We start from the raw sequence: 23809 nt of genomic DNA on the forward strand, positions 1-23809 counted from the left end.
CGGAGTCTGCACTAACGGGGATTTAAAAATGGCGGCGCTCGGCAAGATGCAAATGAAGCCCGGGATATTTTAATCCCAGGCTTCATTTGCAACTTCGAATGCCTACATTAGCCACCCTAGTTTGAACTAGAGTGGCAGTGTAGACATACCCTAAGGCTTTACCTTAAATATACTGAAGCCCACTTCTGTCTAGTTCCACTGGATACTGTCTAGGTCAATAGCTTAGATGTGACTCATCCAGGAAGGCTGTGCACCCTGACACTGTATTTTTAAGGACAGCCCTGATTTTAGGGGATTATCCTGTATCTGCAAGGCCAGTCTGATACGAGCACCAGTCGGTAATTCAACACATTCCTCTTTGAAACTGGTACTTACAGGGTTCCACTGAAAACCGCCCCCCCCAGAATTTACAGGAAGAAAAGGAGGTTCTTCCCACCTGGAGAATATTACTGTATTTCATTCACATTCCTCACAAACAAGCCTTTTGTTTGCATTTCCCAACAGCTAAACAGTCCTGCTTCATTTCTCCAAGTGAATGACTTAGCCAACTGGGAGATTTGCTGACGGTGACACCCCAGATCAGGTTAAAGGATATGCTGAAAAATCCAAGAGAAAATTCTCTCCCTCTCTGTTACTAAACCTATGGACTAAGAAAGCCCCCTGATAGTCCAAGATGTGGGGGAGAGGGAAATAAAAATGATCTCATATACCTTTGTAGATCCTTTCAACCCAGGCGCAAAATGTTCTTTACAAACAATCAGGTATCACAATCGCAGCTCAATGGAAACACAGTGAGGTAGCTGCCATTCTCTCCCTTATACAGACGGAGAAGCTAAGGCCCAGAGACACAAGGTGATGTACCAGGGTCACACTGTCACTCCAGTGAATGGCTGGAATAGGACCCCAGAGTCCTGACTGTCCCAAGTATACACTACTGGTATCAGGCTAGTTTGTACATGCCGTGACTGCCATCGCTAGCAGGTTGAGAGCTAAGGTGAGTACAAATACATGTGCAAGAGAATCACATCCCACGCTCATAGTGTAGACACATAGCCTCAATCTCACCTTCCTGTTTTTCTCCAGATCCCTTCATTCCCTCCCCCCTGTTCTGATACAAATGGGAATGTCTCTCCCTCTCGTGTTCTTTGTTCTCATCACTTGCCCTAGAGATAGGTTCCATGCGTGGATTTCCCTTTGCCTGAGGAAAAAGGATGTTGTAGCCATCTCACGTGAAAAGAGCCAGGTTGGATTTTCTGCACTGCATCCAAACTCCTAAAATCACAGTCTGTTTTCGGAAGGGTATCACCACACTCTGGAAACAGTCGTGTAGCTGACACTGCCCTTCAAACAGGCAGCTAAGGGAAAACCAGGACAAGGATCTATAGGTGCACATATTTTTAAAAAAATCATTCCTTGATTGGACTCCCCTGCACCTGCATGAGGAAAGTCGAAGGAGTCATTCAGACAAAAGGGCGTATGTAGCCTGGCTGTAAACCAGGGGTCGGTAATAAGATGGAGGCAGTTCATCAGGGTTAGCTCCTAGAGCACCGCTGCCATTTTATTTATCTGCACCTCTGCCAGTATGGGTGCTTGCACCTCCGGTTGTCTGCGGACCGCCGTTCCTACCTAATGGGACCTGCGGGAAGAGGTGCGGATGGGGACATTGATCCACGGCCAGAGGGAACTGCAAGCACCTGTATCTGCAAAGCCGCAGATAAATACTGTGGCAGTGGCCCACTAGGGGTTAACCCTGGTGAACTGCGACTGGCCCATGGGCCGGTTAATGCCCATAACTGCTGTAAGCAGAGTCACAGACCTGAACAATGTCCAGCGTGGTGACCTGTGGCATGGAGATTCTGTTTATAACCACAGAGCAAAGACCCGTTGCAATTCCACAAGGTGACTCCGGGATTTAGGTTTCACTCTGACCTCATCTGACTTGCTGATGTCAACACATCTTAGATGATTGTTTGCCTATCAGTAAATCTCTGCTTCTTGATAGCTCTGCCTGCAGGACCAATCCCCACCAAACACACCTGCTTGCATTTGGAAGCACACTAGAACAATTTGGCTTCTTGAAAACAATCCGCAAAGCCCTGCCAACACAACCTGCCCTGCACAGGCCTCTCTCCATGGGGAAATGGTGAGGAAACAAAGAACAAATAGATATGTGGTCACATCACTTAATGCACGGCTGGAAGGAGCTTAAATATCACAGGGGCGGGTGCAGTGCAGGAATCTGAACAGAATGGGATAGAGTCATTGGCCTATGCCAGCTGCCAACGGGCAGCAAGCAAAGGTGACAATGCAGGAATGGTGCTTTGGTCCCTGGTCTACAGGAGGGTGGTTATTGTTATGGATATTACAGTGGTGCTGAGAGGCCCTGAGACCAGGGCTGCATTGCGCTAGGTGCTCTGCATACACATGGTAAGAAACAGCCCTTGCCCCAAAGCACTTGCAGTCTAAACCAGACAAAGAGTGGGGGAGAAAACAGAGGCATGGGGAAAGGAAGTGATTTGTCCAAGATTACACAGGAGTTTAGAGCCCTGGTACACTATGCAGGAGACCATGTCTCATTCCCCCTGGTTGCAAAATAGCTTCCTTCCATTCCCCATGATCACGCTCCCTGTGACAGCAGCTCCGCTAAGAATCCTTTGGCGAGGTGGTGGAGAAGCTGGGGTCTATTTCAGCTAATATGATTGCCAAAAAATCCTGCCGCTAGAGCAAACAAACGTGATTTAAATCAGAGGTGGGTGCTTCAGTAAAACACGTCTGTGGCTATTCGTCTGAGTAAAATACTCAGTTAATTCTGAATTCGCATCCCTTTTGCGGTCACTGTATGCCAGTATTTCAGCACACAAGTGTGCTGGCACAAACGGTGAATTTTAGGGGATTGTTCAAATATATCATTGAGAAAAGTAAATTTTGAATTTGTAATCATGCCTATTCAGACTGAAAACCTCATGATAAGAGCTCTGCATTGCCGATCAGGAAACAGAAATACACCAGGTGTCCAGTGTGCGTTTTGAATGTCAATGCAACATGCTGCCAGTGACTGATCAGTGGAGCAAGAAGCACGGGCAGGAATTACTTGGTGAATCATTTTGAACAATGAATTTGTCCAGTGGTTATCCAGCACCAACCACACTGGGCTCCTATCCACAACAGGCGCTGCGAGGTGCTATGGAAATACAAATGGTGAACAATACTTGGAGCAAATCTTACATCGCAATCCAGGAACAGGCAGAGGCAACACACATGAAAATATTATTTGCTCTGAATGATGCTTTTGGCTCCTGCCTTGGAAAACAGGATCCTGTGTGTTTTTGCTGAACTCGAGAGCTTCTGGGGAACAGAATGTGTGTAGCAGAGTATGTGCTCCCTAGGGAGAGGGTCTTTTGAGTCTCCCTGCAGTGGACTGTCTAGCCAATTAATCTCGTTTTCTCCCCGCCCCCAAGCATTAACTAAAGTTTTGAGCCTGACCCGGAAGCTGGGCTTTGGCAATTTACTCCTTTTACAAACTGTATGCTGCTAACTCTGACCTGCATAGGATGGGAGGTAGGGGTGAAGCATGGCATTTATTTTAGCCACCCTGCCCTGCCTGCACGCTCTTGTCAATCATAAAGAGATCCATTCAGGGCCATTTATTTCTGTCTGCAACTAGATTATTTAGAGGCCATTTCACCAGTTGTTCAGTCTCCTCAAAATAGCGACCTCTCCGCCCGCCTTGGCTTCTTCACCTCTCAGCTGGTGCCATCTTCTCCCTCTGAATAATTCACATAAGAAAAATCAATCTCACAAACATACTGGCACTCCCAACCTCTCTCCCTCTCTGGCTTCTGCCCTGAGTGTGCAACGTTTCAGCGAGGCCCTTTCCCTGTAGGACTTTTGCCCCCTTTTCTTACACCTGTGATATTGCACTTACTAAAGGGCTGGTGTGATTTGCACTGGCAACGTAGGCACTATTTTTGCACCTAAGTGAACTGCAGGTGCAAATACGAGCACTTTGTACTTCCAGCTACTTGAGGGGCACCCACAAAAGAGGGGCAACCCTCTTGGGATATGGCTTCACTGCACAGTTACTGAGGCCTCCGTCTGAGTTTAACCCCAATACCCCAGCCATCCACACAGAAAAACCTCTGCCCTGGGTTTGGAGGTGCTTTGAGTCTGGGGCGTCTGGCTTAGCTGAGGGTGCGGGTTAGAACCTGGGAGCTTCTCTCAAGCTGGAAACTGCCTGTTTTACAGTGAAGATGCCAGCAAAATCAGTCAGACTTCCAATGCCTCCCCACCATTCCATCAGGGGACAGACAGTTCTCCCACAACTGAATTATGAACTGGGAATGACTCCTAGGGCAATTCAGCATGAAGAACCACTGGCAAATACAGAACCAGTGAGGACACAATAACATGATATAGCTTTGCTATGGAGGCGCTCGCAGCCAGATTAGGCAAACTGGGAGCGCCGAGACTTGTGTGCCAATTGCCCGAATTAAATCTGCAGTGAAGACATACCCTTGGGAACTTGGCTGTGTCTGTCCAGGGCTCCTCTCACAAGAGCTGTGACAATAATGGATTTTTCAGTTCCAAACTATCAGGACAAAAATGGTTTCAACTCTAACCAAAAATTAATTTTGGCCTGAAAGAAATATTTCAGTTGGCCCTGAAATATGAGTGTGAAAAAAATGTTACCCAGCTCTACTTCACACTTATAACACGGGGGGAAGGATGTGCCCAGGATGAACATCATGCTGCCAGATGTGTGCAACTAGTTGTGGCCTGAATCCTGAGGAGCTCGCACTGTGAATAGAAATGACTGATGTGTCATGTGATGAGAAGCCGTGGGAGTTACTGCCATGGGATTGGAACCACGCAAAAAGGAATAAAGAACATTTATTTTCTCTTTTGTGTAGATATGATTTCATGGACTTTATTTGGTCTCCATAAACTCAAGTCTGCAGAGAAATTGGCGGTTGTTTTGTTATTTAAAAGCCATGTACTTAAAAGAGAGAGGAACATCCTGACACAAGAAAGATTGGCATGAAGGAATTCCATTTGTAATCCATCTGGTTGGAATTTGATTGAGAGTAGGCCAGATTGTCAGGTACACTCTACATTTACACCTATTTTGGCACAGCAGTATGAAGGGATTTTAGTGAAAATGAAAATTCAGGCCATTACAGTTTTGTTTAGAGATGCGTGTTTTCCTGGTACTGTTGTATCATTTTGCTTTTCTGTACTCCACTTTCTCAGTAAAACCCAATTCACAAGCCCCCTAGTTCAAACTAGGGTGGCTAATGTAGGCATTCGAACTTGCAAATGAAGCCCAGGATTTAAATACCCCGTGCTTCATTTGCATGTTTCCGGGCGGGCGCCATTTTTAAATCCCCTTAGTTCGAACTGACTGCCCGCGGCTACACACAGCAGTCAGAAGTTAATCCGAACTAAGTCCTTAGATCGGATTAACTGTTCCTCCTCCTGCAATGAGGTGTAACAGTTAATTCGAACTAAGGACTTAGTTCGAATTAACGTTTAACTGCCGCGTGTAGCCGCTGGCAGTTAGTTCGGACTAAGGGGGATTTAAAAATGGCGTCCGCCCGGGAACATGCAAATGAAGCCCGGGGTATTTAAATCCCGGGCTTCATTTGCAAGTTCGAATGCCAACATTAGCCACCCTAGTTCGAACTAGGGGGGCTAGTGTAGACGTACTCTCATAGACTCATAGACTCTAAGGTCAGAAGGGACCATTATGATCATCTAGTCTGACCCCCTGCGCAATGCAAACCACAGAATCTCACCCACCCACTCCTGGAATAATCCTAATCTGATGAGATTCTGAATGCAAAAGGCATTGAGATGATTCAAGCACTTGAGGTTTGAAGAAAGAATGGCAGGCTGTTTCAGCCCCAGGGGGACATTTTGCAAAGGCTGCACAAATTACGTCATGGAATCACCACAGATGAAAAAAAAATCTAAATATATACTTTAAAAACCCCTCACACTGGGAATTCCAATTTCCTCTTACATGCATGCTATAAATACGCTGGTGTGCTGGGTGAATTGTGGAACTATGAGTGACAGCTGATGGTCTCATGCTGGGATCAGATGAGCTATTGTTAACTGAAGCGTCACATGTTGGCTCACATACATGCCAAGGCATGTTGGTGTGTCTCATCTTAAAGCCAGTTACAGTAGAATTGACCATCCTTTGGTACCCAGGAAGGTCCCCCCACAGAGATGTATCTCCACTATCATACAAAAGGGACAATGGAAGTCTGCAGGGAATTTGGACAGTATGGGTGGGGATTTTTCTCCTTCAACCTGCAGAATGTTTCTCTGTGATGGAGAGGAGCAGATCTGCTTTCCTAATATATGTCCTGTTTTCATATGTTAATACCAGAAATCATTGTAATCCTTAAGATGTTCAAATCAAAAGAGAAGTAAGCACCATCATCTACAGGTTAATGAACAGGTTTGGGAGTCTGGACACTTGAGTTGTATTCTCACCTTTACTCCTGATTTCCTGCACTACCGTAGTCAAATCATCTAGCCTTTTTGTACATACAGGCGCTCAGAAGAGCAATGACAAAACAAGTCAGGAGAAAAATGTCAGAGTATGGACTGAAAGTTGTCTGCGTTGGCCACTAGAACTGCTCCACTGCTTGACAAAGTCAGGTTTACAAAACTCAAGAAGAATGCCTTTCCAGTTGGCTGTAGTTCGGGAAAGTTTCTGACATTTATGATGCAGGTTCTACCACTAGCTAAACCATCTAACAACTCCCTAATGCTCAATCACTAAACCATCATTAACTCCCTAATGCTCAATCTCAAGAAATAACCTCCTAAGTATTTTCCCAACAGAATCACTGGTATCAGAGGGAACAAATTAAATAGTAACTAATGATAATATTTTGCTGTAGCAACTTTCTCACAGCATTTTATAGGCATTCATTAGCTAACCCTGAGAACCTCCCCTCCCACCCAAACCTAAAGGAAACACTGTATTCCTCTGGCAAAGTTAGACCAAAACAAAAACAAGGTAAAGCTCTTTAAAAGCGCAGGTCTGCACACAAACTGCTACAACCCTGATGCGCAAGCAGAGGATTATAGGAACATGATAAAGGCCCAGGCAAATCTGAAACTAGATCTGTTGAAAGAGGGAAACGGCGGTAGGAAGGTCTGAGCACTAATTTATTTAGCTATTTACTTGCTTACGGGCTTGCTGACAGAGAGGGCAAAAGGGGCAGTTGCCCAAGGGCTTAGTGATTCAAAGGGGCCTGGAGCTCCTGGTCACCAGTGCTGCAAGTGCAGCAGCAGCCAGAACCCCAGGCCCTTTACATCACCGCCGGAGCACCACACAGTGCACTCAGGGTGGCTCTGGGGGTGAGGCTGGCTGTGCTCTGGGCGGTGCAGAGGGCTAGCTGCCCGGGCCCCGCCCCTTCCACCTAAGGCCTTGTCCTTTCCAGTATCACAGGCTTGGGGCCCTTCCCAGCTTGCTCAGGGACCCACGGAGACTGTGGGCTCCCCTGCTTGCTTATTTCCCTCCAGATCAGTTCCAGCCCTTGCTGACCTGGGGAGCAAAATGCTTTTGGGAAAGTGTCTTGGATTGGTAGCGCTGAGCAAACTGGCCTGCTGTGTTTGAGGAAGTAGCACAGCACTCCGCTGCTCTTCTCAGCCTCCCCTCTCCCAGCTGATCAGGGTGCAGCAGCTCAGAATGAACTAGAGGCTGCTCCCCTTCCCCTCATCTTACCTGGCTGATAGAAGTCTGGAGAGAGTTCCCTGGCCATCGTCCTGGCTACGCTGGATTCATTGTTAGCTGCCTGAGCGGCTTGCTCAGCTCCATCTGCCTTGGCTTTGGCATGGGAGGTCCTGTGGAAAGAACACGATCGTGACACCGAGTACCTTCCAAAGCTCTGAGCTGCGCTGCCCTAGTGCATGGCAGGGGCTACACGGAGAACACTAAAGAATTAAAAATCTGGCACCTCATTTCCCAATAATCCCTTTGATAAGTGGGCTAAAGGACCAGAGAAAAGTGTAATGTTACTAGGATATTTACTGCCACCCCTACTACCACAGACCTGGGCACCATTATGTAGTTAAAAACAGACACACTTATTACCACTGACAGGTGGCAAACTAGCACTGTGCAGAGCTACCCATGCCAGCCAGCAAACAGAAGCCACTCAATCGAAGTGAAAATCCACGGCCTATTGAAAGCCAAGCAAAAAGGGACAGATGGGCAAATAAGCTAGGTACACAACTGCTTAAGCAGAGTGGGTACCCACTTGTGCACTTAATTGTGCATGAGAAGAGGGGTCTGTAGAGCCCTGAATAGAGACAAAATTTTGTCTCTGAATCTGCATCTGTATCGGTAAAATTAGCTGCGCATCTCCACATCCACAGCCGGGGATGCCGATATCCACAGATATCCACAGATTTGCAGGGCTCTGGGTCGCCGTCTGTACAAATGTGCCTAATTAGCCAGCAATGATGCTAACAAATGTCAACTGTAGAGATTGCAACATGCCGCAAATTAGACATGCAACGGCACAGATGAACTCTAAAAATACGGCCCACCACATACATCTTGCAGCATGCCCTCTAAAACAGTGTGGCCAGTGTCTGACTCTCATTAGAAGCAACTTCTTGAGTGAAGGACCTGCCACTATTCAGCAATATTGCACGGCTTCCACATGTTCAACTTTGAGGAGTTGTAGCAGGAGTGCCCCAACCAATCACAATTGCTGCAGTGGGGTGTGAAGGGAAAGACCCCCTTTGAGAGATGGCATCGTTGCAATCTACATGATGGGATTCCATTTCCATAGCCAGGGGACCCCAAAGAACGGCTTGTATGTCACACTCCTTCCCTCTCCCCTCCTTCGTCAGTTTGGTGGCATTTAAAATGGTAAGTTCTTGGGCTAGGGGCCATGCCTTTGTGTGCGTGTTTTGAACACTGTGGTCATTTATACACCGTACATGACAATAGCATCATGGCCTCAGGGCCAACTGCAGCCTCAAAAGTCTCGAGTGTGGTACACAGCCAGGTTCATCTCTCCTGCAGAGGAGCAGTCTGTGGAGGCCACAGATCCTGGTTTGCAACAGTGGGCAAAGTTTGGCAAGTTCTGTCCCAAAAGCCTCTCGGATGACCATAAATAAAACAAGAGTCCAGTCTTTCAGGCAGATCCCCCTGTCCATATTACTGCTACAGCTGTCCTTGCAATATGAAAATCACCTGTAGTGGCATTGATGCCTCCTCTTGCATTACTTGGCTTCTTGAGTCCTGTTCAGAAACATCTCCTGCTTGTTTCATAAAGCTAACTCAGCTCTCTGCCTGTCTGGGATAGTTCTAAATACATAGCATTTTGGTCCCTATGAGCTTCACAAGAGAAGTTAAACTAACCTTGGAACAACAACGGAACAAAGCTGACTTCAACCGTGAAACTGAATCTTCAGACCAAAAGAGATCAATTCTGTGCATACACAAGCCACCTGTTCCCTCAAGGCTAAGAGTACTTGTTTTCCTACTCCTATCATCAAGCCAGATTTTCAACAGCTTTCTGAATCATGCCAATCCACTTTTGCAGGCATGTATATATGCATATGCAAAACCACATGCATTTGTTGCATATGGACAGTTAAATATACAATTATCTATCTGAATGTGCAAACACAGTGTAGGTCTACACTGCAAAGATAAATTGGAAAAGAAACACAATTTGTGGTATGCAAATTGCTATCTTTTTCTGCTTTACTGTCAAAAAAGGCTTTTCCGAAATTTGGTGCGTCTACACAGCACCAAATTTTGGAAAAAAGTGCTCTTTCGACACATCCCTTCCTCTTTGTAAAACGAGGTTTATAGGGATGGTGAAAGAGCATGTCCACTTTTTCAAAAAAAATTCCAAAAAAGCGGACGCTTTCCTTGGACACATCATTGTTTGTCCAGGATGCCGGAAAAGCACTGCAGTCTAGACGTAGCCACAAATACTATTAATTACAGACATTATTAATCCTTGCAATAATCTACGAGCTAGTAAGTGACCTCTAGTGGTCCTTTTCCCCCACATTCATACACAAAGCCCTTTGGGTGAAACATGGGTGCTGTTCGATGGCACACAATGACAGAACAACATCTTGCAACTGAAACTGAGGGTATTCCATTAGGACTGCAAAGGGAATTTTAGGTACACAGAATGTAATCACTCAAGTTTAAACTTAGCCAGGGGAGCAGGATAAATATTTTTACTCCAAATGCCCACTTGCATATGTGTGAGAAGGAAGGGTGATGGTTCATGCAAATATTGCAGGTGCAATAAAAGAAGTTGCTGAAATTTTGCAGTTAACTTTCTTTCAGGTGAAAAGTGAGAGAAGCATCTATGATTCTTGGTCACAATGGTTATGGGGAAGAATTAATTGCCTAGCACATTTCTGAATCTTCATGCTCAGCAATGCTGTAAAATACCTGTGAACTAGAAAGGCATTCTGACTCGTAACACGAAAGTAACCACAATATAGCTCTTTCTATGCTTCAGAATTCCTATATTTTCCTTTATGCTGGAAATAGGAATCATCCTATTGCTCACATTTACCTCACATCTTCCCTCTTAGCTTGCAAGCTGAGCTGTCTGGGCTATTTTTCAATTTTTGTTTTTCTGTCCAAAATTATTAGCGCTCCCGAAACATCCAGAGACACTAACTGATGAGACAGAAGTCTGCAATTTTAAACCTCGACTGCATGCAGGAGATCACGGGAATCTGTAAACAGAGAAAGTGTCTCCTTTTTTGGTAGCATATGATCAGTGTGATTAATTCCACTACAATCTGGGGAGGGCGTGGTGGCATATTTATGTGCTTTTCATGCCTAGGGAATCAGTGTGGATTCACAGTATTCAGCGCAAAGCCTGAAAACTGCCTTCACCTTGGGGAGAGGTGCTCATTTTAATTCTCCAAAGAGATGCTCCAAGAATGAGCCCAACTTGACAAGCTCTGATAGTGCAGCTCCCACAGTTGGATCCCCGAGGGTCTACCCAGAGAAAGAAGCCCAGGCGTTAGCTACTTATTTAGGGTGGGATTCTCAGAACCTGCCCTACATGTGTCAGGGTGTTTGCCCCACTGATCAGATGGCTGAAATTGCACATTTGGGGTGCATCTAGACTATATTCTTCTTTTGAAAGAGGAATGCAAATGCGAGACATCGAAAATGCAAATGAAGTGCTGATTTACAAATCTCGTGCTTCATTTGCTTAATCTCTTCTGATCGCTTTTTCGGAAGAGATTTTTTTTAAAAAAAAAAAGCAGTCTAGACGGGGTTCTTTAAAAAACCACCTCTTTTTCGAAAGAACCCTGTAAACCTCATTTTTTTAGGAATAAGGGGGCAAGAACAGGCTGCCCTTGTGTGTGCTGGTGAGAACTCACTCTCTTGTAGTCATGTTGAAGATGATGCATCAGACTCTCTTGTTTCTGGCACAGGCACTAGGGGGGTCTTAAGCTACCATGGAAACTCCTACATTCCTGGGCTTCTCTCAGCCTTTCTTTTCAGTTGAGTTGCTTTGTGGTCACCCTTATACTCATCATGCTCTGGCCACATCCTCTTCCTCTATGCTGGGGGCTGTGAGAGAGGCAGTGTAGAGCCATTTGGACACAATGTGGCCCTCGAGGTGCTGGAACAATTTGTATAGTGGAGATACTGTGAGCCATTGGGCCAAACTGTGAATCCTGTATAGAATGGAAACCATTTCAAGATGGGGTGGGGGGTGGCTGCACCAAGGCCATCCTTAGGGTTTATGGGGCCCTACGCAGTACGAGTTGGACCTCCCTGGTCCGACACCCTTGGGATCTAACTGGTCCCAGATGAGGGATTTTTCCGGACTGGGGAGGTCATTTCAGGCCCTCCCCAATACCTCTCTCCCCACTTCCTGGCTCTTCCTGCAGCCTAGCTGAGCTGTGTACCAGCTCCTGGTGCTCTCCCACAGCACAGCTGAGTCACGTGTACTTCCTGACCCTGCTACTCCAGCAGCCCAGCTGAGCTGCGGCTAGGGTTGCCAGATGGTTGAAACAAAAATACCGAATACTCCCCCCCCCCCCCCGCAAAAAAAAACCACCATGAAAAAATTCTGTTGAAGGGGAAAAAAAGGGGGGGAGGCCAAAGTTGTTGGGCAAAAAAAAAGGGGCTACAAGGACTTAAGCCCTTTTGTGCCGGCAGCCTTGGGGAACCAGGTGAGCATGAGGGCTGGGGTCAGGGAGCTGGAGGTGTTGGGGTCTGGGAGGGAGGAGGGGCCGGACACTGACTGTTTGCAGGGTTGCCAGGTGCCCGGCATTTTCATCTCCTGGCCAGGGAAAAATTCAGAAAATACCAGCTATCTCAGGTGTCCGGTATTCTCTGATTTTTTTTTACCAGACAGGAGGCGAAAATACTGGACTGTCCGGGTGAATACCGGACACCTGGCAACCCTACCTGTGCCCTGGCTTCCTGCCCCTCTTCCAGCAAGGCACGCTAGCTCCTGGTTCCCCCCTCACAGCCCAACTGAGCCATGTACTAGCTCCTGGGCCCCCACCCGTCTGCAGTGCACCAGGACATTAATTCCAGGTCATGCAGGACCCCGGATGTTGCCGGATCAGAGAATCCCAGATTTTAGAGGTGCAACCTGCACTATTAAATTGGTGTTCCTATGCCTTATGGGCAATTGTTAGAGATGTGATTTTATAAACTTCAACAACACACGAATGAAATAGTTTTAAAGCGAACTCAGGTCCTGTAGACTAACAAGTAAATTCAGGAATGGATGGAATTTACCTGGTGTTGGCAAACACCTGTTAAATGGCTTTGTTACCACTCGAATGGCTTTTTCACAGGTTTGATGTCACCCCATATCATCATCAGCCTGTTTGCTTTTGTATATTGCAGTATGAGCTAACACAAAAGTGGGATCTCACTCTAAAGTGATTAATTTGAATGGACTTTTAGGAAAGTAAAACTAGGAACCAATTCTGGGTGTATTAAGGCTTATCTACACAGGGGCATTAATCCAAGTCAACTATCTGAATTTGAAGGGCATTAATTAAACCCCTGTGTACACACTCTATTTTAAAATAAACTGGCCTTAATTTAGTTTAGTTTAATTCACTTTAATTCTGGATCACTGCATCCACGCAAGGATTCAATGCAGTTTAACTAATCCACTTCAAATTCTCACCATTAGTTAATTCAGATTAATTTTCCTGGATGTTCCAGTGTAGACATGACCTCAGTCTCTCCCTGAAGGGTAAAGAAAGGAAGTGATTTCTAGGCTTTGCAAATCAACAAGGCCTCAGACCCAGTTGCCATCAATCATGTCATACACTGATTCATGGTGGGGTGTGGCAGAGCAGAACTTTCAGAGCTCCTGTCTGGCTCAGGCTTGGTCAGCAGTGACACGCCAATTGGGGAACTGCTCAGTTATTACAACACACTATTCAAGCAGAGGATGGTGAGGGGCTTTCAGCAGGGACAAATGACTTTTGAGTGTGAACATCCTGGGTGCCTGGTGCCAGGCTGATACACAGAAAGTAGGCTTCCCTCCTCACTGGTGCATGAGGAATGTGCATGCTAATATGTTAGCAATGGCCAGCGCAGCTACCCCAATTCATTCCTTAATGGCCCAGGATGAAACACAGCTATGGGATGGCCAGATAAGCCAATTCCTGATTACGCTAATCCTGTGGCAGACCCTGCTTGGTACACAGAGGTTTCCTTTCCTCCGAAATGCAAGATACGGCAGCCTCTTATCAAGCTGCTGCCTGGGGCTCCAGCAGTGGGACAAGCAGGTTGCTCCCTCTGAGGTAATACAGTTCCTACAGGCCTAGGCCCAGGCCTGGCAAGAACAGCTCAGTGAAGTCAGCCTGTCACATGAGCTGGTGCAAGGACCCCAGCAGCCCTCCCAAGCTAAGCCTGGCTGAGCTCAGAGCTTGGATGAGGAACACCAGGGTGCTGCAGGGCTCGGTGATGGCAATCCAGACCTAACTCTAGTGTAAGTGGCTGTAGCTCCTTTGAAGTCAATGGAGCAACTCCAGAGTTACACAGGTGTGAGAGCCTAACTCCTGCCTCCTGGGGAACCACACAGGAGTTCATGACCGGAAGTGAAGGGCAGCACACCGCCCACTGGCAAGGCAGCAGGTCTGTAGCTCGGTAGAGTGTAGTCGCCTCACTGAGGTGTGGACAAGGCGGATCCTACTCTCAGTTACTGCAGCCAACGGAGTGAGTCTGGATTGCCACCACAATAAGTGATGGTGATCTGCCCCAGCACATAGTCTGAGTGCGGGGTCCTCCAGGTGCTGTGTACATAGATATTGTTCTAACAGCGGCTGGTTCCCCATCCCTCTGTCTCACTTCCACTCATAGGCCTGGGAAGTTGGGGTATGGAAGATGTGCAGCACCCTCAAGCGTTGTGCCCAGCATGGCCCCACATCAAGATCCTGGCCACCAGCCAGCACCTGGGAGACCCACTGCCACCTGGAGTCCTGGTCACCACCAGTGGACTCTGCTCCTGGCCCTGGCCTGGGGCTCTGCAGCTGCCCCAAGCTGTGGGCCCAGCCTGGGGCAGTGAGGGGCACCTCACCCTAAAAATTGTTCCAGTGCCACTGCTTTCACTGAGGTAGCATTTTCTTGCAATTCTTCTAACACTATGGATTTGGGGCCTACAGCTGCAGCACTTTCTGGAGCCACTGCTTAGAAACTGGCACTTACTCGCCTAGGGTTGCCAGGTGTCCGGTTTTGAACAGACAGTCCAAAATTTGAGCTTTCTGTTCGGGAAACAAATTGTGAAAATATGAATGAGAAAATATAAATGTCCAGTATTTTCTAAATAAGATGTAATGTGGATTGTGATGTCATGTCAGGTGTGTCCGGTGTTTTTGTTGAAACCATTTGGCAACCCTATACTCGCCTCCTGCATGGAGATTAGCTGGGCACTGGGAGCCCGAGCAGGCAAGTCAGCTCTCAAACCTGGGCCTGTGCAATTCACACAAGGCCTCTTTCCCATAGGGTGTTGTCCACCTCCAGCTCCATGTCTGAACACCCCCACAGAAGGCAGGCTCCTGCTCCCACACAGAGATGCAGACTCCCTGGGCATGTGTGCTATCATTGGGTATGTCTACACAGCAAAGTTATTTCGAAATAACTTTACTAGCATCTACACAGCCAAACTACTATTTCGAAATTAATTCGAAATAGCGGAGCGCTTATTTTGAATTTGGCAAACCTCATTCCATGAGGAATAATGCCACATTTGAAATAGCTATTTCTAAATAAGTGCTGTGTAGACATTTATTTCGAAATAGGGGGCCTCCAGTCTTCCCAGGGTGCCCTGGTGGCCACTCCAGCCTCAACCAAGAACACCCCTCTTCCTCCCTCCTCCCCGGAGCCCTTAAAGGGGTTGACTCTGGCCACAGTGCCTGTGCCAGCTTCAAGCATACCAGCCCAGAGCCAGCAGTCACTGCCCCTGACCCAGTGGCCCCAAAACATAAGCCAGCAAGCCACTGGCAGCCAGCCCTCCACCGCTCCCCAGGAGAAGTCTGCCAGCTCCAAGGAGCCTGCCAGGGCCTGGAGAAGGCAGGTGCCTTTCTGGTCTAGGGTGGAGATCATGGACCTTATTCAGGTTTGAGGGGGATGCCCCCAACATCCATGATTACCGCACTATATGGAGGAACGCAGCCATATATGGCAGAATAGCTGCCAGCCTGGCCAAGAAAGGCCACATGAGAACCCAGGAGCAGGTGTGTATGAACCCAAAACTCTAAGCCCTGAGCTCCCCCTCCCCCTTCTTCCCCTAGATTCCCTCTTCCAGCTCTGTCTTCTCAGGTTTCCCCCTCCCCTCTCCCACTCTCTCTTTTCCCCTGTCCCACCTCCTTTCCCCAGTCTCACCAGAGTTTCATCTCTCCTCCACCCCCAGTTTTGTTAAATAAAGAGAGTTTGTGTTTATGAAAATACGTGTATTTTATTTGACATCAGGAAGAGGGGTTAGGGAGGGGTACGTGGACGGACGGGAGGGAGGAATGAGGCACAAGCTCACAGTGGGGCAAACTAGGGAGGCTCTTAGTGCTCCTCAGGGTGGAAGCTCTCCCGGAGGGCCTCCTGGATACTGACAGCCCCCCGATGGACCTCCTGGATGGCAGCCTGCAGAAAGTGCAGCCAGGCTCACAGCAACGTGTCCAAGAGAAGCACCAGAGTGCCCAGGGGCAGCTCTGGCTCCATGTTGCAGAGTGCTGTCGTGTCCCGAGTGAGGGCAATCAAAGCACACCAAGACAAAATGCTTTACTGTCCCTCATCGAGAAAGGCAAGCAAGCAGGGAAAGCTGAGAACCGGCTGTCCGGAGGGGGGTGGGGAGGGGAGTCCCTTTAAGCACAGGCCTCAGATAGCCTCAGGCAGCAGTCACACAAAGTAACTCCTGACCTGATGCCCTGCTGGACCTGGTTCCGGCCAGCCTTAAATGCGATTCAGCGTCCATTCAGTGTGGACGCAGTATTTCCAAATAGCAAAATGCTATTTCAAAATGCATTTTGTGTGTAGACGTGTTATTTTGAAATAACTTATTTTGAATTAACTATTTAGAAATAAGATATTTCGAAATAATGCTGTAGTGTAGACATACCCATTATGTAGATGGTTTATTCCAGCACAGGTTCTGGGGTTAGTACCTGTGTTTTTCAGGCCTTGACAGGCTTTGGAAATAAATTGGTTTCATTTAGCTTCCACAGACCACATGCTCATGGCCGGTGATACGGGTACTGTAGTGGCAAGGAAGGTCTGATTGGAAACTGCCATTGTTCATTACCATCTGAGGGGCACCGCTAAGGGTTTATTAACATGCTGGTCTGAGAGGGGGTGGGAGTGGGATAAGGCATAACCCTATAGCTAAAAACCTTATCTCTAGCCAGCTGCAGGCTAGGGAGAGGCATGCAATCACAGTGTTTGCTGGCCAGCCAGATGCTGGTTTTGTGATTCTGAATAATAACAAAACCTCTTACACAATCATTTTGAAATTATGAATTATTATTTGTATTACTAGGACCCTATGGCACTAGATGGTGTACAAACACAGAACAAAAGGATGGTCTCTGCCCTAGAGAACTTCCTATTTAGATAAAGACAAGAGGCAACGGTTGGAGACTAATGTTCTCTCTAATCTTTTCCATCCAGGCGTGGATTTTTTCCGTGTGCAGAATACATTTTGTTATGTGCACCAAGGCATGTTTGGATGTGCACCATAAGGAAAAACACAGACCTAACTGTGGACACTGGTAATCAGCTGGGCAGCATTAAATTCTCCTTGAGCAGTTGCACAAGCGCACAGTTTACGGGGAACACTGATGGAGACAAATGGATGGGGAAGCCTCAGGAAATGGGGAGACAATACGGCTCAGCATGGTGGGCAGTGGACTCAGCACACCAGCCGCCTGCTATCACTAAGTTTTTTGTAGGCATTATCACAACGGAGAGTCGTAAGGACGGATTTGTAGGACAAAGAGGTTGCTTTAGATCTCCAAGTGCTTAGGGGCTAGCAATTTCCCCCAAGGCTAAAGCCGGTAAAAAATGGGAATATATTTTACCAAAAAATGAAAATAAAATAAAATTGTTCCTTTTTCTCCATTCAGAAAAATGTAAAAATTGGAATATTTTTCTCGTTCAGCTCATTAACTGATCAAAACCAGAATGCATTTTTAATGAAAAATCAATTTTTGTTTCTAACCGCTCTCCACAGAACATCTAGCACCACACCAGGGAGCAATCCACGGGGAGACAGAACAGGGCAGAATATTTCCATGGGGCGGAGGAGCCTGCATGACTGGCACTTTTGAAAATTCCAGTCTAAACTTACCGGTGGCAGAAGTCAACAGTTCTTCAGACCAGTGCTAAACAATACACCCCAGACAAATCTAATGTGCAACGGTAAGTGGAAAGGAAGAAGGAGGCCCCTAAAAATCACAGAGCTCTCTCAGTCCCAGCTAGGAAGGCAAGGATCTATGAATACACCCCCTGGGGCAGCTAGCAGCCACCTACATATTAGGGAGCACAGACTTCAGGTTGTTGCAGTGGAGAAGTTCTCCTCCTAATTTCAGCTCCCCAGTCGGCACGGTTAAAAATAGCTTGCAGGAATTCTTTGGAAGGGGGCACTCGTCTGAAGCTGAGGTCAGGAGGAGATATACATGTGAGGCATGCAGCACGCTGCCCATTGCCTCTGGAGTGCATTGCCCTGTGTTTTGGTCCTTGCATGTTGCTCTGTGGAGCTGGCATCCTACTGTTGTTCCAGAATCATCCTTTCCAACTCAACATGGTGGTGCTTTGTGCTTACTTTCCCGCTACAGGCTGGATCTCCCTGGTTCGGCACCCTCAGGACCATTCCCGAATGAGGGAGTTTGCTGGACCAGGGAGGTCAATGCTGTCCCCGCCGCCACCAGCCCCATTGCTACCACTCCAACAGGACGCCTGACCCCGGCAGAGCTGCTGGCCCTGTTACCACCACCCCTCAAGGCTCCCAGCTGCTGGCTCTGCTGCTACCAGACACCCTGCCAGAGGGGCTCTATGGTCCAGCAACATCCATGGTCCAAAGTTTAGAGAGGTTCCACCCGCAGTACCCCATTTGAGAGAGCAGAAAAGCTCTAATACTGTAATCGTTTTTGTATAAGGGCAGGGATACAGCACCATTCCCCTCTTTTCTAGCTGACTCCAGCAGTGCTGCTGTCCACTCCATTCCTCCGGTTGCTACAGGGTATCAGAGCTGAAGTGGACTCTGACCACTCACCAGTGAGCCCATAATCCAAGCCCATAAACCTGTCTTCTCGGACTGTGCTTGTGTTTTGCACAACCTCATTTCATGAGGCTATAGATGAGATTAGAACTCGTAACGAATACTGCAAATGCCAGATACAGCCCCACTCGAGAGCCACTTACAGCCTACAGGTGCTGAGTTGACCTTGTGGCCAGAAATAGGGGAATAGCTCAGATGCCTGTCCCAGCTATGTTCCGTAGGGAGAGTTATTCTGTGCACAGTACCGGAAGGACAGCCCCATTCAGCACAGCTCGTCCCACTTTGTGTTTTGCTTTATCAGCCTGATTCAAAGACCTCCCCCTCCTCTTTGGGAATGACTAACCCAGCCCCTTTTTCTGATCTTTTCAAATACAAATGGTTCAAAAAATGTCACACGAATTTGACTAATCAACATGTTAAATGAAAGGCAACTTTGCCTGTTTGTTCTATTAGTTTATTCTCGCACCAGACCTACTCCGTTTGTTTCATCAGCTTGTTGTGTCCTGTCCTATGAGGTCTGTGGAGCAGGACTGCTTTCTTAATCACTCATTTGTACAGCACCTAGCACAATGTGATCCAGGTCCTGTCTGAGACTCTTAGGTGCTACCATAATACAAATAATAATAAGAATGCCTGTATATTACATGCATTAATTTGACAGGTCAGGTAGTTCTGCATATCGTACATGTAATAATCATAGAATCATAGAATAATAGGACTGGAAGGGACCTCGAGAGGTCATCGAGTCCAGCCCCCCGCCCTCAAGGCAGGATCAAGCTCCGTCTACACCATCCCTGACAGATGTCTATCTAACCTGTTCTTAAATATCTCCAGACAGGGAGATTCCACCACCTCCCTTGGCAATTTATTCCAATATTTGACCACCCTGACAGTTAGGAATTTTTTCCTAATGTCCAATCTAAACTTCCCCTGCTGCACTTTAAGCCCATTACTCCTTGTCCTGTCCTCAGAAACCAAGAGGAACAAATTTTCGCCTTCCTCCTCGTGACACCCTTTTAGATATTTGAAAACCGCTATCATGTCCCCCCTTAATCTTCTTTTTTCCAAACTAAACAAGCCCAGTTCATGAAGCCTGGCTTCATAGGTCATGTTCTCTAAACCTTTAATCATTCTTGTCGCTCTTCTCTGTACCCTTTCCAATTTCTCCACATCTTTCTTGAAATGTGGCGCCCAGAACTGGACACAGTACTCCAGCTGAGGCCTAACTAGTGCAGAATAGAGCGGCAGAATGACTTCACGAGTTTTGCTTACAACACACCTGTTGATACAACCTAGAATCATATTTGCTTTTTTTGCAACAGCATCACACTGTTGACTCATATTCAACTTGTGGTCCACTATGACCCCTAGATCCCTTTCCGCCATGCTCCTTCCTAGACAGTCGCTTCCCATCTTGTATGTATGGAACTGATTGTTCCTTCCTAAGTGGAGCACTTTGCATTTCTCTTTATTAAACCTCATCCTGTTTACCTCTGACCATTTCTCTAACTTGCTAAGGTCATTTTGAATTATGTCTCTATCCTCCAAAGAAGTCGCAACCCCACCCAGTTTGGTATCATCTGCAAACTTAATAAGAGTACTCTCTATCCCAATATCTACATCATTGATGAAGATATTGAATAGTACGGGTCCCAAAACAGACCCTTGAGGAACTCCACTTGTTATCTCTTTCCAGCAGGATTTAGAACCGTTAACAACAACTCTCTGACTACGGTTATCCAGCCAATTATGCACCCACCTTATCGTGGCCCTATCTAAGTTATATTTGCCTAGTTTATCAATAAGAATATCATGCGAGACCGTATCAAATGCCTTACTAAAGTCTAGGTATATGACATCCACCGCTTCTCCCTTATCCACAAGGCTCGTTATCTTTTCAAAGAAAGATATCAGATTAGTTTGGCATGACTTGTTCTTCACAAACCCATGCTGGCTATTCCCTATCACTTTATTACTTTCCAAGTGTTTGCATACTATTTCCTTAATTACCTGCTCCATTATCTTCCCTGGGACAGACGTTAAACTGACCGGTCTATAATTTCCTGGGTTGTTCTTATTCCCCTTTTTATAGATGGGCACAATATTTGCCCTTTTCCAGTCTTCTGGAATCTCCCCTGTCTGCCATGATTTTTCAAAGATCATAGCTAAAGGCTCAGATACCTCCTCTATCAGCTCCTTGAGTATCCTGGGATGCATTTCATCAGGACCTGGTGACTTGCTGACATCTAACTTTCCTAAGTGATTTTTAACTTGTTCTTTGTGTATCCTATCTTCTAAACTTACCCTCTCTCTGCTTGTATTCACTACGTTAGGCACACCTCCAGACTTCTCGGTGAAGACCGAAACAAAGAAGTCATTGAGCATCTCCGCCATTTCCAAGTTCCCTGTTACTGCTTCTCCCTCCTCGCTAAGCAGTGGGCCTACCCTGTCCTTGGTCTTCCTCTTGCTTTTAATGTATTTATAAAAGGTCTTCTTGTTTCCCTTTATGCCTGTAGCTAGTTTGATCTCATTTTGTGCCTTTGCCTTTCTAATCTTGCCCCTGCATTCCCGTGTTGCTTGCCTATATTCTTCCTTTGTTAGTTGTCCTAGTTTCCATTTTTTATATGACTCCTTTTTTATTTTGAGATCATGCAAGATCTCCTTGTTAAGCCAAGCTGGTCTTTTGATATTTTCTATCTTTCCTACACAGCGGAATTGTTTGCTTTTGGGCCCTTAACAACGTCCCTTTGAAATACTTCCAACTCTCCTCAGTTGTTTTTCCCTTCAGTCTTGCTTCCCATGGGACCTTACCTACAAGTTCTCTGAGCTTATCAAAATCTGCCTTCCTGAAATCCATTACCTCAATTGTGCTGGTCTCCCTTCTACCTTTCCTTAAGATCATGAACTCTATTATTTCGTGATCACTGTCCCCTATACTGTCTTCCACTTTCAAGTTCTCAACTAGTTCCTCCCTATTTGTTAAAACCAAATCCAGAACAGCTTCTCCTCTGGTAGCTTTTTCAACCTTCTGAAACAGAAAGTTGTCTCCAATGCAGTCCAGAAACTTATTGGATAGCCTGTGCCTCGCTGTGTTAGTTTCCCAACATATGTCTGGATAGTTGAAGTCCCCCATCACCACCAAATCTTGGGCTTTGGATAGTTTTGTTAATTGTTTAAAAAAGGCCTCATCCACCTCTTCCACCTGGCTAGGTGGCCTGTTTAGTATCAGAGGGGTAGCCGTGTTAGTCTGAATCTGCAAAAGCGGCGAGGAGACCTGTGGCACCTTATAGACTAACTGAAGTGTTGGAGCATGAGCTTTCGTGGGCAAAGACCCACTTCATTCACATGCATCTGACGAAGTGGGTCTTTGCCCACGAAAGCTTATGCTCCAACACTTCAGTTAGTCTATAAGGTAATAATGTTTGTTGGCCTCAGGTTTTCAGAAAAGTTGGATGTACAAAACGAAGATAGAATCGCACATCTAACTGAATGCACAATTTCTGCAGTTGTGAGTCCAAACTCGAAAACTGTGTATACATATGGCTGGTTATGTTCATTTTGAATCCAAGTACCTGATTTTGCATGCACAGTCACTCTAACTACACCCGCAGAGTACACACCCAACTCTTCTACAAGTCTGGTCTCCATCACTGCTGTCCATTTCATTTAATGTCACAACTGGTATATTGCATTAAGAGTATGGCGGGAAAGACACTGTATATTTCAAATATCAAGTCTGCTGTATTGTTTCCTTCTGATGAAGTTTAAGGTATAATAATTTAGTTCAGCAATAACATTTATATATAAATATTTATATTTCTATTATAACATTTATAGCATTCTGGAAAAAAACAGGGTCTGTTCCACGAACATTTTTTCTAAGGCAAAACCAGAACTTCCATAGTGCCAACACTTTGGTGGTGACAGTGAAGGATCAAAATGTGTACGAGAGCGTTTACACAGCAAAAGTTGTGGCGGTGCGTCGGGGTTCCCCCGCCTCCTGCACCCCCGTAGTGGCATGAACAGACTCCACCAGCCAGTAGAATAGAGGGAGTTTATTGCTTCTCCAGGATACAGCACAGCATAGATGTAATCTGGTTACAGGGCAGGCCTAGGATGCCTCAGCCCCCCTTGAGATGGGGGAGACTGGGCCCCTAAATCCCAGCCGTTGCTTAGGCTGCTTCCTCACTTCCAGCCCTGCCTCCCACCCAGGTGTTGGTCTCCGCTTTCCTTCGTCTCCCTCCCTGGGAGGCTGAGCCTGGGTGTCTGGGTTAATACACATTTGGGAGAGTCAGTGGCTGTGTCTACATTGGCACCCTTTTCCGGAAAAGGGATGCTAATGAGACAAGTCGGAATTGCAAATGCTGCGGGGGATTTAAATATCCCCCGCGGCATTTGCATGAACATGGCTGCCGCTTTTTTCCAGCTTGGGGCTTTGCCGGAGAAAAGCGCCAGTCTAGACGGGATCTTTCGGAAAATAAAGCCTTTTCCGGAAGATCCATTATTCCTCTAAAAATCAGGAATAAGGGATCTTCCGGAAAAGGCTTTATTTTCCGAAAGATCCCGTCTAGACTGGTGCTTTTCTCCGGCAAAGCCCCGAGCTGGAAAAAAGTGGCAGCCATGTTCATGCAAATGCCATGGGGGATATTTAAATCCCCCACGGCATTTGCAATTCCGACTTGTCTCATTAGCATCCCTTTTCCAGAAAAGGGTGCCAATGAAGACACAGCCAGTGAGAATCTCCCATCACAGCGCAGAGGGACCCCGGGTCACAGAGCAGACAGCACCCCCACTACGCCACAAAAGTGCATCGAAAAAGCGATCTGCTTTTTCGAAAGAGAGTGTCCAGACTGAGTGGACGCCCTCTGACATGTAAGCTATGATTACTATGGATAGAATGGTCACCAGAGCACCTGTGCTTTTTCCTCTTTCCTCTTCTTCCAAAAGAACTCCCTATTCCCTGTCCACACACGCCTTTTTGCAAAAGAGCTCTTTTGCAAAAAGGCTTCTTCTTCATAGAATGAGGATTACCA

At 46.7% G+C, this 23809-nt stretch overlaps 1 protein-coding gene across 2 annotated transcripts in view; it reads right to left on the bottom strand.

The window, feature by feature from the left end:
- Positions 1-23809, bottom strand: part of JPH2 (junctophilin 2) — a 77838-nt gene that overhangs the window by 10107 nt on the left and 43922 nt on the right. For both annotated transcript variants that reach the window (XR_016347044.1, XM_014578147.4), the window contains exon 3: positions 7748-7866. Coding sequence is in view for 1 of the 2 variants with exons in the window: in XM_014578147.4 (XP_014433633.3) it covers positions 7748-7866 (119 nt within the window). In the remaining variant the exon portion in view is untranslated. The remainder of the gene's footprint in view (positions 1-7747; positions 7867-23809) is intronic.

The sequence above is a fragment of the Pelodiscus sinensis genome, chromosome 17 (genome assembly GCF_052426305.1).
Source record: "Pelodiscus sinensis isolate ZL-2025 chromosome 17, ASM5242630v1, whole genome shotgun sequence".
Classification (NCBI taxonomy): Eukaryota; Metazoa; Chordata; order Testudines; family Trionychidae; genus Pelodiscus; species Pelodiscus sinensis.